This window comes from Juglans microcarpa x Juglans regia, chromosome 6S, assembly GCF_004785595.1.
Source record: "Juglans microcarpa x Juglans regia isolate MS1-56 chromosome 6S, Jm3101_v1.0, whole genome shotgun sequence".
NCBI lineage: Eukaryota > Viridiplantae > Streptophyta > Magnoliopsida > Fagales > Juglandaceae > Juglans > Juglans microcarpa x Juglans regia.
This window is the reverse complement of record NC_054605.1, coordinates 16,738,329-16,752,905: the sequence shown is the minus strand read 5'-3', so window position 1 is coordinate 16,752,905 and position 14,577 is coordinate 16,738,329. Positions and strand designations below refer to the sequence as shown.

General features: G+C 36.3%; 2 protein-coding genes across 5 annotated transcripts; both read right to left on the bottom strand.

Annotated features, from left to right (window-relative positions):
* Positions 1–238: 238 nt before the first annotated feature.
* LOC121237972 lies at positions 239–1,249 on the bottom strand. The gene is made up of 2 exons (XM_041134906.1): positions 361–1,249; positions 239–272 (listed from the first exon to the last, which is right to left on the bottom strand). Exon 1 carries the CDS (start codon positions 1,038–1,040, stop codon positions 426–428), a length of 615 nt encoding a protein of 204 aa, XP_040990840.1. The 5' UTR covers positions 1,041–1,249; the 3' UTR covers positions 239–272; positions 361–425.
* A 2,282-nt stretch (positions 1,250–3,531) lies between these two features.
* Positions 3,532–8,466, bottom strand: LOC121237265 (polyadenylate-binding protein-interacting protein 12-like). 4 transcript variants are annotated; one of them, XM_041133938.1, is made up of 11 exons: positions 8,213–8,466; positions 7,503–8,072; positions 7,134–7,247; positions 6,975–7,019; positions 6,821–6,893; positions 6,615–6,727; positions 6,464–6,523; positions 6,323–6,370; positions 6,146–6,214; positions 4,056–4,117; positions 3,532–3,938 (listed from the first exon to the last, which is right to left on the bottom strand). In XM_041133938.1, the coding sequence occupies exons 2-11, from the start codon at positions 8,037–8,039 to the stop codon at positions 3,881–3,883; spliced, it is 1,179 nt and encodes a 392-aa protein (XP_040989872.1). In that variant the 5' UTR covers positions 8,040–8,072; positions 8,213–8,466; the 3' UTR covers positions 3,532–3,880. The 4 variants fall into 4 exon arrangements, 3 of the variants coding, with proteins under 3 accessions (XP_040989872.1, XP_040989874.1, XP_040989873.1); XM_041133940.1 differs by having other exon boundaries at positions 7,134–7,241; positions 8,213–8,459; XM_041133939.1 differs by having other exon boundaries at positions 7,503–8,067; positions 8,213–8,458.
* Positions 8,467–14,577: the final 6,111 nt, after the last annotated feature.

Sequence of the window (14,577 nt, the reverse complement as noted above, 5' to 3'; positions counted from 1 at the left end):
AAATTATCATTTTCCATTTGGATAGTAAGATTAGATGAGGTGAGTTGAAATGGTTTGTAAATATTAATGAAATTATTAATTGAAATTAGATGAGATGAGGTAACTCTCTATCCAAGCGGTATTCATTTTTCTTATAATTAACGTTGAAATAAACTATGAAAGTCTGACAAAAAATTAAATTAAATTCATGTTGGAAGTTTGACAAAGCTAGCTGCATTAACTTACATATATATAGATAAGACTAGACACGAGCTAGTTTTCATATGGAAACTAATTCATATTGGAAGTTTGACAAAGCTAGCTGCATTAAGTTACATATATATATATAGATAAGACTAGATATGAGGTAGTTTTCATATGGAAACCTAGAAGAAGAAGAAAAAAAAAAAAAAAAAAAGAGATATATTTAATTCTACTACCGCGTACTAAATCATGTCTACTAATGCTTCTTTCTTGGAGGAAGCATTCCAACTGCTTGAGAGGCTCCATTGATCTGAAAATTCCAGATCCGAAACACCACCCTTCCCACACTTTGCCACGGTCCTCACGCTCTCTATCAACTCTTGGGTGCGACCCTCTTGTGAAAGTATCTCCACCAACTGCTCTGGGCTAATCACCAGCTTCACTTTCCAGAATCGCCCATTGTTGTACTTGGAGAAAACATCCGTGTACGACCTCTTCAGCAACCCTTGGTAGTCGAGCGACATCCTATATGAGGCAGCCAACGACGCAGGTACGCTACTGTTGGATCGGACGTGTCCTCTCCGGACGATTTGGCCGTGTCGACTCATGTCGTCCTTGTCGACGTCGTCGTTGACTGGGAGCAGATAGTATGACTGTCCCGCGACAAGTTCTTCATGGGGAGAGAGCGGTTTCCAGAAAAGATCATGGCTGCGGAAAATCCCGTGGCCAGGGAATTCTTGGGTGATGTAGCCTACGGAAACTGGCGCGTAAAATTCCATGACACCTCCGTTGGAAGTAACCACTTCGACTACTCCATGATCAACATCTCCCAAGCCTCCAAACAGACAGTTTCCCATGAATGTTTGGATAGAATTATAAGATCGATGAAGCTGAGTTTTTATGGCTTCTAGATGGCTATATAGAAGCCATCTATGAATTGTGGTGGGGTTTTTTAGGGTATAAAAGAGGAGGGAAAGCCATGGTGGGATAGGGGTAGTCGTCGGTGGGATTCTTCTTGGGAGGTTTCTTATTTCTACCAACAAAGAAGACAAAAAGTTGCAAAAGACAGAACAGAATGTGGCAAAGCCAACTGGTGGCATAAGTACTGTATGACTAAGAACATATATACATATATACATACATATATATATATATATTTTTGTGTAGATAATTTTTACGAATTTATTGCACACTTTATTGATATAATTGGTTGGTCATTTTTTTTAATAAAATAACTATTTTAATCAATCACATCAATAAAATATAAAAAAAATATATAAAAGTGATTGTATCATAACTCTCATACATATATACATATGTATGTATGTATTGTTTTGAAAAGTGGTCCACTTGCTCATACGCGTGTAAAAAACAAAAAAAAGAAGGTATTTAATTTTGAGGACACGGTCGATGGGTGATGGATGGAGCTAACTGATCTTTTGGGGCCCATATTGGCTACAAAATCCTCGAGAGTGATTTAAGATCTTTAGCGAGTTCCCCGCTCAAATGTACAAGGGGACCGGGGCCATTAGGCTTCCTTTGTTCTTTTTTGCTTTATAAAAAGAAAAAGAAAAAATTTATTCATCGTTTAATTTTTATCATCCTCTTATTATTTCATGATGTGTTATTAAATGATAAGTTTATAAGTAAAATATAATAAATAATTTTTAATCATCTAATGTCACATTATAGAACAATAAAAAAATGATGAAAATTAAAATAATAAATAGAATTACTCAAATCACACCTTAGAGAGTTTAGGTGTTGGACCCACGAGTGACATCTACAGCTATCAAAGTAATTATCTTTTTGTCACCCCCCAAAAAAAAAGAAAAAAAAAAAGGAAAAAAAAGATGAAAAGAAATCCCCCCTCTAATGGGCAAACTGCCAAACTAGTTCGAGAGTAATTATTTAATTACGAAGGCGCATGGGAGAATTAATAAATAGTCTTAAGAATTAATCAATTTGGATTTTACTTCTTAGGTTGTAGCTTTTTTTAATGTTCCATTTATCGTATATATAGAAAATAATTAGAAAGACTAAAAACATATTAAAACCCAAAACAAAGAATTCAAAATTCATGGAATGGCTCGTGAGCGCAAACCAGTTGAGGGGTTGTACCGAGCAAAGGTGCATGCATGGAGTATCTTCTCTTTTCATTGGAGCAGCAATTTTAGAAGGAAGTCGAGCCAAACCCTTTCGCACTTATTTCGCTATCTTTATCAGGCTAACCCAACACTAAAGGCATGTTCTTTTACCCTTTTTTTTCTTTTTGTCATGAATTGTGGTTTTTAATAAATTCCTTGAAGATTTTTCTTTTTCTTGGTGGATATAGATCAATTTACCTTTATCCCTACAACTCTCTAGCTTGTATCAAAACCGGACTATATCCTTATGAGTTTTGCTAGTCATCATCCACATACACCATACATCACATTTATTTTAATTTATTTTAATTTTATTCTTCTTAAACTAATTGAATTCTTATACTCATCATCCATACACTACACATTTCATATGAGAAAAAAGTTAAAAATTAAAAAATTATGTGTGATGTATAGAGATAATGAATATAATTTTTTATCCTTTTTATACATTAAACTGAATGCTATCGCAATTCGCAATTAGTTTTTATTTTTATTTTTTTGAGTTCTATTATCTGATTGATATGTTACATACGCCATAAAATTATAAATCTTTATGAACTACTTGAGGTGCTCATTGATGGGAAAGTGGAAACCATGGAGATGGACCATACCATTAAGCCTTTCTTACACGCTGATATGAAGGGCAATAAGGTTCCATGTCACAGAGCTAAATCAACATGCATGTGGCAGAATTTGAAGGTGTGGCTGATTCTACACTACCACCCCTAATAGACCTCATGTTATAAGGATGTATGATTCGACAGCATTCTCTCGTTGCTATTATGTTTTGGTTTAATAGCATAGGAAGTGGTCACATAATATCCCCAAGTCATCAAAATCCACTACCAATATGCTGGAAGACAGAATTAACAGTTAAAACATGCATTGCATTTAGAAGAGAACTGGCGGTCTTTGATCAGCAAATTTTCTACAAAGAGTAAGTTACATGCTGATTTGGCGGTCTTTGATCAGCAAAAAGTTCGGTAAAATGTTCAACTCATGAGAAAGTGTGCGACGCATTAACGACCACTTTTGCAGAAATCTTGGTGCAGATGAAATAATTCTCCATTCAGAATAGCTTGTTGCGTAAGATAAAAAAACGATAGACTAGCGACTAGTGTGTTCTGTGTTATCTGCGCTCGCAGCATGGACCCTCGCAAGCTATCTTTGAAATACCTGTAGTGGAAACTACAACTTTGCATAACAAAAGGACCACTTCATTAGTGTCACAAAGATGCTATAGATGGGGTCTACTTGAGTCAGAAACCTCAGTGTAGTGATTAATCTTGGGAACAACCCAATCCATGAGTCAGAAACCTCAGTGCAGTATACATAACATCTTCCAGAGACTCCAAGGTTCTGTCCAACTCTATATATGCTAGGATAAACATGACATGATCCCTATGATGACAAAAGCTGGCACAGCATCGATGCACGGCGCGATATTTAAATAGACCAACCAGGGATGGAAAACATCTTTACATGTTGTGTGTGTGTGTTTGAATATAGATAAACTGGAATGGTTAATCAGTCTGGGGAGCCAAAGGAGTTCAATGTATTGGAGGACGAGGAGCACGCGGGCGGACAGGCGTCTTCGATGGGCTTACCCTGAATGTGCAAGACACCAAAAATCAATTCAATACATAAAGGAAAGAGTTATATACTACAAAACATCTCCAAAAAAATGAATTTCGGGTTTGGGAATGAAAGAGCAAACAACAAGACCTTATAGGCAGGGAACCCAGAATCACACCACTACAGTTGAGAGCAGCAATTGCACTTTCAGCCTGCAGGTGATATATTGAAGTTTATATTGCCATACATTGCAGCTACCAACAGAGGTCAATGAAAACTGAGATGAGACATTGTATGTGACCTAAACCCACTTAAATAATTAAATTTTATGGTCATCAGTCATACAGGGCAGACAATCTCGGAAATGTGCAACATGACTTAAAATTATAAAGCTGAGCCTTTGTACGAACACTGTAACCAAGTGGTCTTGTTAAACAACCTTGGGCCCAAGTCCTCCACTATAAAGTTGAGCATGTTTACAATTATGTAGTCCTAGAAACCCCATCCTGGAACCCATTATGTCATCTCTCCTGACAAGTCTCGCAAGGCATTTGGTCTTCTCAAATAGGGCACCACTACAGCCAGCGCAACAGATCACATTTGCCATCTAAATATCATAAAGACATTTTATATTACAGGGAGGTTGATAAAATAGTGCAGCGAATAAAAATGTTCTTTTGTTCAAGTAAAGAAATATAATTTTCATTGGTTTAATATTTACAAAAAAAAAATAATGTCACTCTAGACAAAAGTGCGCCACAGTAGGGATCAATCCAGGGGTAGTAGTCTTTTGTGGAAAAACAAAGTGAGCATATGAACTCATGTCAGCCAAAGTGGCTCATATCTTGCCAACTCAAAGAGTTTGGTTACACAAAACCAAACTATCTCATCTCATATAATCATTACAACTTTCCTAAACTTCAACACAAAATATAATAAACAATTCAACTTTTTCAAATCCCAAAATAAACATTATATTAAAAAATTATATTATAATAATATTTTATTCAACTTTTAACAAAACTCTCATCTCATCTAAACTACGTAGCCAAACGAGACCTAAGTGGCTCATAACTTCTTGTTTGTGCAACAAGCAATGATCAAGATGTTTCAATATTGGACACACCATTACATTTTACCTCCTGTCTACCTCATTTCTGAACCAAAGCACCAATTATAGTTTTTCTTGTCAGTCCACCCAATTTATCAAATCTGAATACACTTTCTTGTTGGTACACTCTTCTGGGTCTGAATCTACACACCGCTATAAATGGCGCAAAACTCGTCTCATATCTATATCTATGACCCACTACTAATGACTTATTGGACTAATCAAATCCATAGTTTTACCCCATATATGTGTCAAATATAATTTTTTTATGAGTAATATGCAATAAGTAAATTAGTAACAATACAATGCAAATCTGCTGAAGGGAAATATTCTATTGAATAAAGAGCATGTCCTCATTGTTCTAGCTCTGGGAGTTCAATCAACACATCCTACAACTGTTAGTACCTTAGCATGAGACCGTCTCATTAAGAGTTAAGGGTATCCTTTTAAGTTATATGATTGTGGATAATATCACCATGGCAGAAATTATCAATACAGACTATAGATTGAGACATTGATAGCATATGCCAAAAAACAAAAATTGTTAATCACCAATTTCTACTATTCCTTGATTTTACTAAATACAACTACATCCAATCCACGAATACAACTGTTGACAAACCTTATTCTAGGCAGCTATAATTAAAGAAGGAGGTTTAAATCCATATAGAAGAATTTATCAATTCAATCCCAAATTACTCAAAAGATTTTTTTTTTTTTTATAAGTCCAAATTACTCAAAGATTATTATCATTAAAATATAAACACCAGCCTCAAAACCAGCAAAAGTTATACAGAATATAAAAAAAAAAAAAAAAAGGCCCATGAACATAGTTTGAACTATCTCATTCCAATCTAACATAATCAGCATAAGGGAGTAGCAATCTCTGCTATCGAAGTAGCCCTTACGGATTTCTCAATCACATTAGTCAGTACAATCCTTACTGTCCACAAGAGAAATTTTTCTCAACGTTAACAGGATTTGGCCTAGGATCTAACCTTCTTTCCAAGTACTGGTCATTTGAAAACTCTTCATTTCTTACAAATCTAGATACTTTAAAGGAACAAAACTATGCATGAAAAACAAAAAAGATTCAGCATGCAGTAATAAAGAAAAAAGGAGCAATTACCATAAGAAACTCAACAAAAGCAATACGAGTGGAATGGTTGTAGTCCCCTAGTAGCCTCAGGCGAAAAACCTGCATTAAAAAAAACAGGTTATCGCCCCCATAGTGAATTTCTTGTAAATAGTAATCCATCAACAAGAAATAAAATTTCAGAATTATATCAGAGGGATGATCACAAACCTCTCCACAGACTGATTCAAAAAAGAGTTTGACATCAGCTTGAGAAACCTGTGCAAAATGAACCAAAAAAAGTTCTGATAAAGATGATCTTGCAGGCACACCATGGACCATATTCAATAATAGACAACAACAAAAGATAACCTTCTTGTCAATATTTGTACAATAGATAGTTCTTGCACATATCTCACGTTCATCTTCTGTCTGAAATCGTAAGAACCAATCAAATCAATACAAAATAAAGCAATTGCGGATAACAAAAAATGCAATCTTTAGAATAGGTAGGCTCCCTCACCCTAGGCAAAAAAGTTGGGTTAACCGGTGCAATAGCTGTTTTAGAAGGCAGCACCCTCACAGGGTAGAATCCAAGCATCGTCCCCGACAGATCTAAAGCAGCCCTTGCACTTTCTGCACAATGAACAGAGCCATTGATTGAGTAGTCATCACAATTCATCACCACTCAGAGAACTTTTAACTATGCACAATATAACTACACATTACCTTCATCAGTAAACTCAATAAAGGCAAAACGAAGTACAGAATTAGGGTCACCACATATTCGGCAGTCAACAACCTTCAAGCATAAAAGCACTTGTTCAAGACCAAAATCTCAACCAACCTATGCCAAAACCGTAAGTAGAAAAAGTTCCATTACCATTCCACAGTTGATAAACAGAGCTGCAAGCTGCTCTTCTGTGACCTATGTCCCAAAAACCAACACATGAATCTTGTTACTCATAGACAGAGACTGAACACAGACATAAACCACGAACTACAGATAACAACTGGCAACCAAGAGCGCCTATTGTTATACCTGTTGATCAATGTCAGACACATAAACAGTCCTCCGAATGGACTCCTCTCGCTGAGCCAAGCCTGTCCTGGTGTTCGGTCTCCTTTTCCCTTGATTATAATTCTTCCTCTGAGACTAACACCGACCATGAAACATTTAATTACTAAAACCCGGAAACCTAAACCCTATTAGGGTTTTGAACCTAAGAAAAAAAACACTCTGTACCCAACTAAACCCAAGAATTATCATGCTTCAAAGACCAAATTATCCTGCAAGAAAGCTAGAAAGCTATCATTTTTATGTTATTTTTTCCATTATTATCTCGATCACCAAACAAAGGATCTACAAGACAAGAAAGGGAAATGATATTTATGTATATATAAGACATACCCGTCGGCCGGCGTTGCCATTAATAAACTCATTCCCGTTGTTGCCGTACATTGCCAAGTTGTTAGCGTGGAACCCATCATTCAAACCAATTAGCGACGGAGGCACAAACTCCTTGGCCATGGGGTTCAGCTTCGAGAACAGCTCCTGTAACTCCCTCAAGTCCCGATTGAAGCTCTCTCCGCCGCCGGTCATGGCGTCCCCATTCCTCGCGAAATCCCTTTCGTTGGATCGGTGGGCCACGATCTTCGCATCGAAGCTCGTCTGGGGCATCTGGCCGCCGCTTACGTGCACCGTGGGAGTAACGTAAAGCGGCTGATCGTGATGATGCATCAGAATCGGGACTTCCCCGTTGTTTTGTAAGCTCTGCGGGTCGATAAGGTGTCGCACGTGGCCGTGGTTGATCTGATCGTAACCGTTCAATGATGACGTCGGTGCCGCAGCTGCACCCCCTGATTCCAGCAAAGGAATCTCCAAGTTTCGGCTCGAGGAGCCCACGCTCAACACCAACTCCACCGCAGCATTCTCAACGACGGCCATGATGATCCACTCACGACGAAAAAGTTCTCTGATCTTTGATTAAAAAAATCAAAACCAAAAGACAATAAGTCCAATTTTTTTTTCGAAAACACCGAATAAAGGAAAAATGAACCGACATAACACAGTAAAGGGACAATTTTTCTAAATATTTAATTCAACATTTAGTAATTTACCTACGGTATGTTAATGTTCTGTTGGGGATAGAGTTTTCTGGGTATTATAGGGTTCGAGGTTGTTCGGTTCGGATAGCGATGCGGATCTGCTTCACATCTTCATAACTAAGAACGACGAGCGGAGCCTGCTTCTTGTTCAACTCAGATTACTCCGCTCCGCTTTGCTATGCTCTGGCCCTTCGCACGCGTGCGCGGACATACACAGACAGCACAGAACGATGAAGTTTTTCAGATTTTTCTTTTCTTTACAAAAGAAGGGACCAAATTCTATAGGATCCGACCGATTTAAGTTGGACCTCATTCTGGGCCTTTCTTGGGCCAAAATAAACATCTCAAATCCAAAAGTAGAAGAAAGAACAAGAAGGGACCATCCTCCTCGAGCGGAAAAGCCCACGACGGTGTTGAATGGTCGGATTATAGATGGCTGCCTAGCAGGAAACCATCTTAAGTGTAATTTTAAAACTGTTGAATAGAAAGTAATTTGTACACTGTGTAAATTCTATATAGAACTTTTGATAAAATATAAATTTATAAAAAATATTTTTTTTATAATATTTTTTTTTCCAAAAAACCTGTATAAAACTTGTACATTATCTAACAATTTTTCAATAAAATGAATTATTATATTCTTAAGTCGGTATGTAGAGCACATCACTTACGTCACTTAAATGGTAAAATTTTATTTATAAGATTTAGATTTTAAATTTTATCTTTTAAATTAAATTAGGACATATAAATATGCGTTATCAAGAATGTTTACCACACCAACTTATAAATATGATTTTTTCGATCAAATTAGTACACTCTGAAGTAGGATCTGGGTCCCTTTAAACCCATATGATATGAATGGTTCGTGTAAGATGAATGTACTATTCCACCCTATAATTATTGATGACTTTTTGTCACCAGACTTATTGAGAGTGGGCTTTAAATATTGTCCGAAAAATGTTAAGGTGTTGGGATGTTACCCGCACCTTAGAAGGCAGGGTTGCTCTCTTCCCGCACCCCGCCCCCACATGGGCGGAGGGTGGAGTTTTCTCTCGGAACTCACCCCCGCACAACTGGGATGGGCCCCTAATCCCGATTCAGGGGGTGGGGGTGGACCCTGATCCGTCTGCCCTCTCATCCACCACCCACCTACGACTTTACAACTGTAAAAAAAATAAAAATAAAAAACAAATCACAAATACAAAAAAAAAATTGAATCCACAACAAATTCAAAAAAAAATCCCAAACTAGTAAAAAAAAATTTGCAAAGAAATAGTCAAAAAGAGGGGGAGAGAGAGAGAGAGAGAGAGAGAGAGAGAGACTAGGGAGAGGTGTCAGTGGCGACGTGGCAAGGCTGAGAGCAGAGAGGAATTTGAGGAGAGAGATAGGGAGGGGGGAAGAGAGAGTCAGACTCAAGGGGAGGAGGGGGGTTAGGGTTAAATTAAGGGATGCTTGGTAACATATCCCATCTTATCCAATCTCATATCATCTCATTTCATTTGCAAATATTATTCAATCACAAATTCTTTCAAACTAATCATTATGATTTTTTCAAATTGATCATTACAACTTTTTAAAATTTTTAAATAAAAAACAATTCAACTTTTTCAAATTCTAAAACAAAAATTATATTCAAAAAATATTTTTTAACTTTATAATATTTGTTATTCAACTTTTATCTCTCATTTTTCAAAACTCAAACTATCATATTACTATTCAAAAATCATCTTACTACTATTTATAAAATTTTCATATCATCTAATCCTCCAAACATCCCCTAAACCTCCTCCAAAACGACGTTGTTGCTTTAAAAAAAAATAAAAAATTTTATCAAAACAACTTCATTTTGGTAACAAATTTTTTTAATGTGTATGTATGTCTTGGGCTAGGCTTAATCTCAGGTTGGGGTGCGGATGGGGATAGGTTTAGGCCCAACTCGCCCCCGCATTGTGCGGGTGGGGTTGCCCACACCACCCATGCGGGGGTGGGGCGGTGGACACAAAGTAGTGCCTCGCCGCCCACCCCTACTGGGGTGGATTTATTAGTGCCTATATTTGATGTGAATTAAGGTAATGTTTTTTATATAGAGTTGTGTTTTTTTGTGTACTAGTAGATTCGTGATTTTTGACAAACACAACGTGCCCAATGCCCAGATATTTCTTTATAAATTCTTTGTTTAATCAAAGAGCCTTGCTACTCTACCTTTGGAGTTGCTCAATTGATGTGACACTATTATTTGGCTCCACATGCCTTATTTAAAAATTATAAAAATGTAAAAACATATATCTAAAAGAAACTAGAGTCCGAAAACACGAAAAAAAAAAAAAAAAAAAAAAAAAAGGCTGAAACCCTAAAATTTGTCTACCTTTTATGTTTGTATCTTTAATTTTTTAACTAAGTCGTGTGAAACCACATTGCGGCCATGACACGTCAATGGGACAACTCTATCGATATACTTCAAGTTGCATAATAGCATTTCTCTTAATCAAATATTGCAGGAATAGTAAGATGTTAAATTATCTCAACTAATAAAAAAATGTGAGTATCTTGAGATTGAGTAACGCTACCATACCTCCTAATTTATATCATTTACTTTATCCTATTAAAGTGACACTACAATGTGCTGTAATATGACTTATTAAAAAATTTAAAAATACAAACATAAAAGGTTATATGTAATCTATGGTTTTAGTCTTCATATTTTTATATTTTCAAACAACATTTTGTTTTGAATATAAATCTTTTTAATAAGATACGTTGCACCATATTTTGGTGTCACATCAAGAGCAAAGCGAGTGATATAAATTATGGGCTATAATAGCATTACTCATTGAGATTATACAATATTTACAACAAATATTATTTCATCTTAAATTTTATCAATAGTTATTCACATAAGTTGATAAGTTTAAAGTAATTTTTGTTTATAAATGATTGCTCAAATTTTAATCTGTATTGAAAGTAATACTATGTACAAATCTTAGGGATGTAAATTTTGCGAAGACCCTTTGTAGAAAAGATGGTTCCACCAAAATATATATATATATATATATATATATATATATATAATATATCCATTTTTTACAAAAGGTCTACACAAAATTTATATACTCGAAACTTGTATAAACCGTTATTCTAAAAAACATCATCCAATATTATGAATGAGAAAATGTTACATATATTGTTATGAGAAATGATATTTATAGTTTGAGCTTTGCTACTCATCACCTCACACACCACACTTATTTTTATTTTTTATTTATTTTTACTTTTGTTATTTTATTCTTCATAAACTAATTGATTTATTCTACTCATCATCCAAACACTACGTATTTGGTAAGAAAAAAAAATTATGTGTGATGTGTAGTGTAAGGATGATGAGTATAATTTTTTTTTATAGTTTTAAGGTGTGCAAGCACCATTTCAAAGTAAATCTAGGACCCACTGCCATATGAAAAAATTATTTTTTAATAATGGACTCAATTATTTTTCTGAGAAAGTACACAGTGTTTGCATACCCTGAAATTGTATATAGCATTCATCGTCTGTTATATACAATTTTTACACAACTCTTTAATAAAGTATGATTATATTTTTAATTCAAATATATCAAGATCATAAGATTTTTAATACTATATATAAGTTTAGGCTGTGCAAGTTCATGCAATTTCTTTAAAAAAAGTAGAACCCACTGCAAATAATATATGCTTTCATGTGAGATATATATATATATATATATGTGTGTGTGTGTGTGTGTGTGTGATCCACATTTTTGCATGTGTTTTTAATTCATTATATTTAAGTGTGTTATTTTATTTTGATATTGTAAATTTATTTTAGTGTGTTTTTATTTTGAGTTTTAATTCCTTACTATTTATTTATGTTATTTTATTTGTGTTATTTTAATTGTAGTGTTTTATTTTTAATTGGGCTGAGTGTGTGTGTGTGTTTTAATTAAACCCAGCCTATTCGGTTTTGACCCAACCCGTTTGGCTGGAACGCCCAACCCGTGTGTGTGTGGAACCAGCCCGTGTGCAAGCAAAGCCCAGCTTCCCCTTAGCGGTGCGTTAAGTGTCAACCCAGCTTCCCCTTAGTGGAACGGCACCGTTTTGGATGGAACTTAGGGTTCCATCACTTTCTCCTTTGTGCCATGCACCACTTTCTTCTTCCTTCTTCTTTTCTTCTTCCAGCTTCTTCTTATACCATTTGCTGCCGACGCCAGCCTCTCCTCCAATCGGATCTTAAGCCACATATTTCACCCACATCAAGCCACCACCACCTTCGCTTCCACCTCCTTCTTCCTTCTTTCTTTTTCGTGTCATTCGGTAGAGGCTCCGAAGCCTTGATGTCGAGCTGCCGCTCCTCACGGCCACCACCACCTTCCACCGTGAGCAGCTCCGTGTCGACCGGTAATGAGCTTCGAGTTATGTTGTCCAGCTGTCGTGCCACACGTCCACGCCTTAGCCTTCCTCTCCTCCATGGCTTATGGTCGTTTTTGCTCATCATCTACCCGAGCGACACAGCTCCTCAAACCACCACATTCGGTCTATTTATAGTCCACAGATTTCCTCAAATAAAATCTTCCGAGATCCTCATCCTCTTTCTCTCATTCAAGCTATTTCATCTTTTGGTGTTTGAGTTTTGATCTGTGATTTTGTTGGTAAATCCAAGAGCTTGAAGTTTGGTCATGCTTTGTTTTGTTCTAAAATTGTGGAATTTCAATCGGTTTATTTTGGTGAATTGTTGGAACTTGCCGTGAGTTGAGTTTCTCATCCTTTTTCTTAGATCGAATTCATTTGAGAGAAAATCCACTAGAAAAGCCATTGTTTTATTCTTGAAATCATTGTTGACGCCGCTGTGCCGCCACCTTAAGCAACGCCCCTTTCACTTGATCTTCCAAATTTATTTCCATCTTCAAGTATGTAATTTTCAAACCCGACTCAAGTGATTTAAATTGACTTTATAATTGTTATTTATTTGTAAATTGTTGGTTGTTGGAAATTGGGCCTTGGGCCGTTAAAGTGTTAGGTTGTGATTAATTGTTGTTGGTATTGATGTTGAGCCTCGAGCCGGATTGGAGGACGGGATTACGCATGTAGTTGGTTGTAAATTGTATTTTTTGTAATTAGTGTGAATTTGTAAATGAGATATTTAAATGTATTCCAATAAATTGTTGAAATGCATATTTATTGTTTTTAATAAATTGTGTTGTGATGTCACGTTGTCTGTTTAGAATTGTGACTGATTATGTGGGTGCGTGTGTATTACGACCCAAGCCGAGATGAGACATTATCTCGGTGGAGCTCCTCTGGTCAATTGGGAGCGTAACAGACTGACGTGACGTCCTCTGAGTTGTCGCAGGGCGACGAAGGGAACTGATGAGACGACAACGCTCTCTTACCGATTCCGTGACCTTTTGGCTAGCAAGGTTAAAGGATGCTTGGTCATGTACGCATTGGGCGCGGAATTGGGCATCGCTCGTTACGAAGTCTCATGCACGGACGTTACCCGTGATGTGACGATGAGAGCCAGGGTGTGCAGACAGTCCATAGGGGAGACCGTGGTGCATGCCTAATTTTGTAATAATGATTATGATTGGGCCAAAAAATAGAATTTTTGGCGTGAGTATTAAAAGTGTATTTTTGGAAAAAAAATGTGGTTTGTTTTTCTGCATATTTGTCCGTATGAGAACGTGTGATTATATTAATGTGTTTTAAATCTCTTAGATGTTGTTTTAGTTAATTACTTGCTGAGATGTCATAATCTCATTGTGGTGTTTTATCCTTCAGTTCCGTCTTATGGTGCCATAGAGTCTGACGCAGAGCCCGAGTATGAACCTGATGGATCAGCTCCGCCGGAGGTCTGAGTTGCTGAGATATTGTTCAGCGTTATGAGATTTGTTTCCCTTATGTTATTTCATGTCTTTAATTTATCTGTCGGATGACTGTATAATTCTTGTAAAGTTATTTTACTGTTTTTGAATAATTCTGATACTTAATAAAGAAATACCTTTTTATTTATCCACTGTGAATATTATTTTGTACATTTATTGCATATTGTACACACTCTGAGCATTGGTCGTTGGGGTGCGTGATCCGTGTAGTCAACATCTCAGTGTCACGAACTCCATAAAAATAACACGTGGGAGTCGAGGACGCTACAATATATATATATATATTTCAAATTGTCAATATAGGGTTTGCACGCAAAGTTTTGAATTTTGTATCGTGCCAGTCAATGTGGTCGAAATATTTCGTTTCTGTAGCATAGCCATTACAGAGAAGAGTATACTTTCGTACCGGTCAGAATTTCGGTTGTTTCAGCCCGTACCGATTTATATTTCGGCCGTTACTTTTTTATTTTTTTTCATTTCTTCC